Genomic DNA, 2,034 nt, shown 5'->3' on the forward strand with positions numbered 1-2,034 from the left:
ATGGTTCACATTTTGCATGAAGATTGTAACTGTCCCCAGTGCTCCATTGTGAAGTCTGTTTTAATTTCAGGGTCCACTGACATTCAGAGATGTGGCCATTGAATTCTCCCAGGAGGAGTGGAAGTGCCTGGTTCCTGCTCAGAGGGCTTTGTACAGGGACGTGATGCTGGAGACCTACAGGAACCTGGTCGTTCTGGGTGAGCTTGACTTCCCCTGATGCTGGGATCTTCCCTGAATATCGTAGCATTTCCCCTTTGTCTTTGGGATTCTGTACATTGACTGAAGTCCTGTTGCCTGTGAAAGACGCTCCACAGTACATCCTCTGTAGTTTGTTCCCTTTCTTCAGATGTTCGGCCCCATTCATGATACTGCAGTGGTGCTTCCAGAGCTGAAGCACAACATAAAGCCCACAGCCGACTCTTAAAATATCCAGTTCCCCGTTTTCTATTTCTGTGCTTTTGATTCAGTGGTTCTCGGAAGAGAGGTAGATACCTACATGATATAGTGAAATATTTTCTGTATCCCTCTGTAATGTCCTCTTTCTCATGTACATATAGGGCTGGATTGTGGAGAAGCCACAGTGCATCACCTTCTTTTCTCTTTACAAGCAGGAACGTGTCCTTCAGACCTGAGTGTCCTCTCCTGGTTGGAGCAAGGGAGGGAGCCCTGCACTGTGAATGGCCCAGAGGAAATATCCAGTCCTGCAAATGAGTGGGCATGTGTGGAGGGTGTGAAAGCAGGTAAGAGCTCACATGGGCAGAGAGGCAGCTGCCCACTAAGTAGTGTTGGGGTGCTTTGGCAATGGGAGGGGTCAGGGCTAAGATGATGTCCATTTCCTGGGCTTTACATGCAAGGAATTTGGTTTCAAGCTCCACTTTCTCATTTTCCTCCTCTGCTCCTTCTCTCTATTATCCCTCCTCTAAACTTTTTCTATGTATACATAACGATGACATCCCCTTTGGTATCTTTATATAGTAACGTAACATGATTTTGTTAAATTCATTTCATTTTTCCTCCCATTCCTCCCACCCCCAATCTTCTCTGTGTCTTTATGGTATCCATTCACTTCCCCAACTGCCTTTTCTCCTTTATTTTGGACTATTTTCTAATTATGAGAGCAACAGTTTAACCCTTAATTTTTGAGTCTGGCTTATTTTACCTCTTTCAATGTGTCTTTGCTACTATCCCACCAAAGAATTCCTTTTATTTTCAAAGCAAACATTTCTCATAAATATGAACATGATCTTATAGATTCTTTATCATTTGTAGAAGAACCGGAAACAAACATTCCTCCAGCTCCTTACAATTGTAATGAGCTTGAAAAATCCTTTAATCAAGAATCACACCGTACTATACATCAGACAATCTGTACTGGAGAGAAACGATTTACTTGTGATATATGTAGCAAAGTCTTCAATAAAAAATCGAATCTTACAAGTCATCTTAGAATCCACACTGGAGAGAAACCTTACAAGTGTAATGAGTGTGGGAAGATGTTCAATAAAAGTTCACACCTTGGACAACATTGGAGAATCCACACTGGAGAGAAACCTTTCAGATGTGATGAATGTGGCAAGGTCTTCGGTAACAAATCCTACCTTGCAAACCACCGGAGAATTCACACCGGGGAGAAACCTTACAAGTGTGATGCATGTGGCAAGGTCTTCAATCAGATTTCACACCTGGCAAGTCATCGTAGAATCCACACTGGAGAGAAACCTTTCAAATGTAATGAGTGTGGCAAGGTCTTTAGTCGTAACTCATACCTCATTCAACATGTAATAATCCACACTGGGGAGAAACCGTACAAATGCAATGAGTGCGGCAAGGTCTTCAATAAAGAATCAATCCTTACAAGTCATCGTAGAATTCACACCGGAGAGAAACCTTACAAGTGTAAAGAGTGTGGGAAGAGCTTCAATCAGACTGCACATGTTACACAACATCGGAGAATCCACACTGGAGAGAAACCTTTCAAATGCAACGTGTGCGGTAAGGTTTTCCATCAACAATCAAACCTTATAAGTCATCAAA

The 2,034-nt window shown here is 42.6% G+C and overlaps 1 protein-coding gene across 1 annotated transcript; it reads left to right on the plus strand.

Moving 5' to 3' along the window:
- Positions 1-24: 24 nt before the first annotated feature.
- LOC107135289 (zinc finger protein 83-like) lies at positions 25-2,027 on the plus strand (the record flags this gene model as incomplete). The annotated part of the gene is made up of 3 exons (XM_015477182.2): positions 25-197; positions 612-740; positions 1,270-2,027. Coding segments are annotated over exons 1-3 (921 nt in total), but the record flags the coding sequence as incomplete, so codon positions are not given.
- Between the last annotated feature and the right edge of the window lie 7 nt (positions 2,028-2,034).

This window comes from Marmota marmota, unplaced genomic scaffold, assembly GCF_001458135.2.
Source record: "Marmota marmota marmota unplaced genomic scaffold, marMar, whole genome shotgun sequence".
NCBI lineage: Eukaryota > Metazoa > Chordata > Mammalia > Rodentia > Sciuridae > Marmota > Marmota marmota.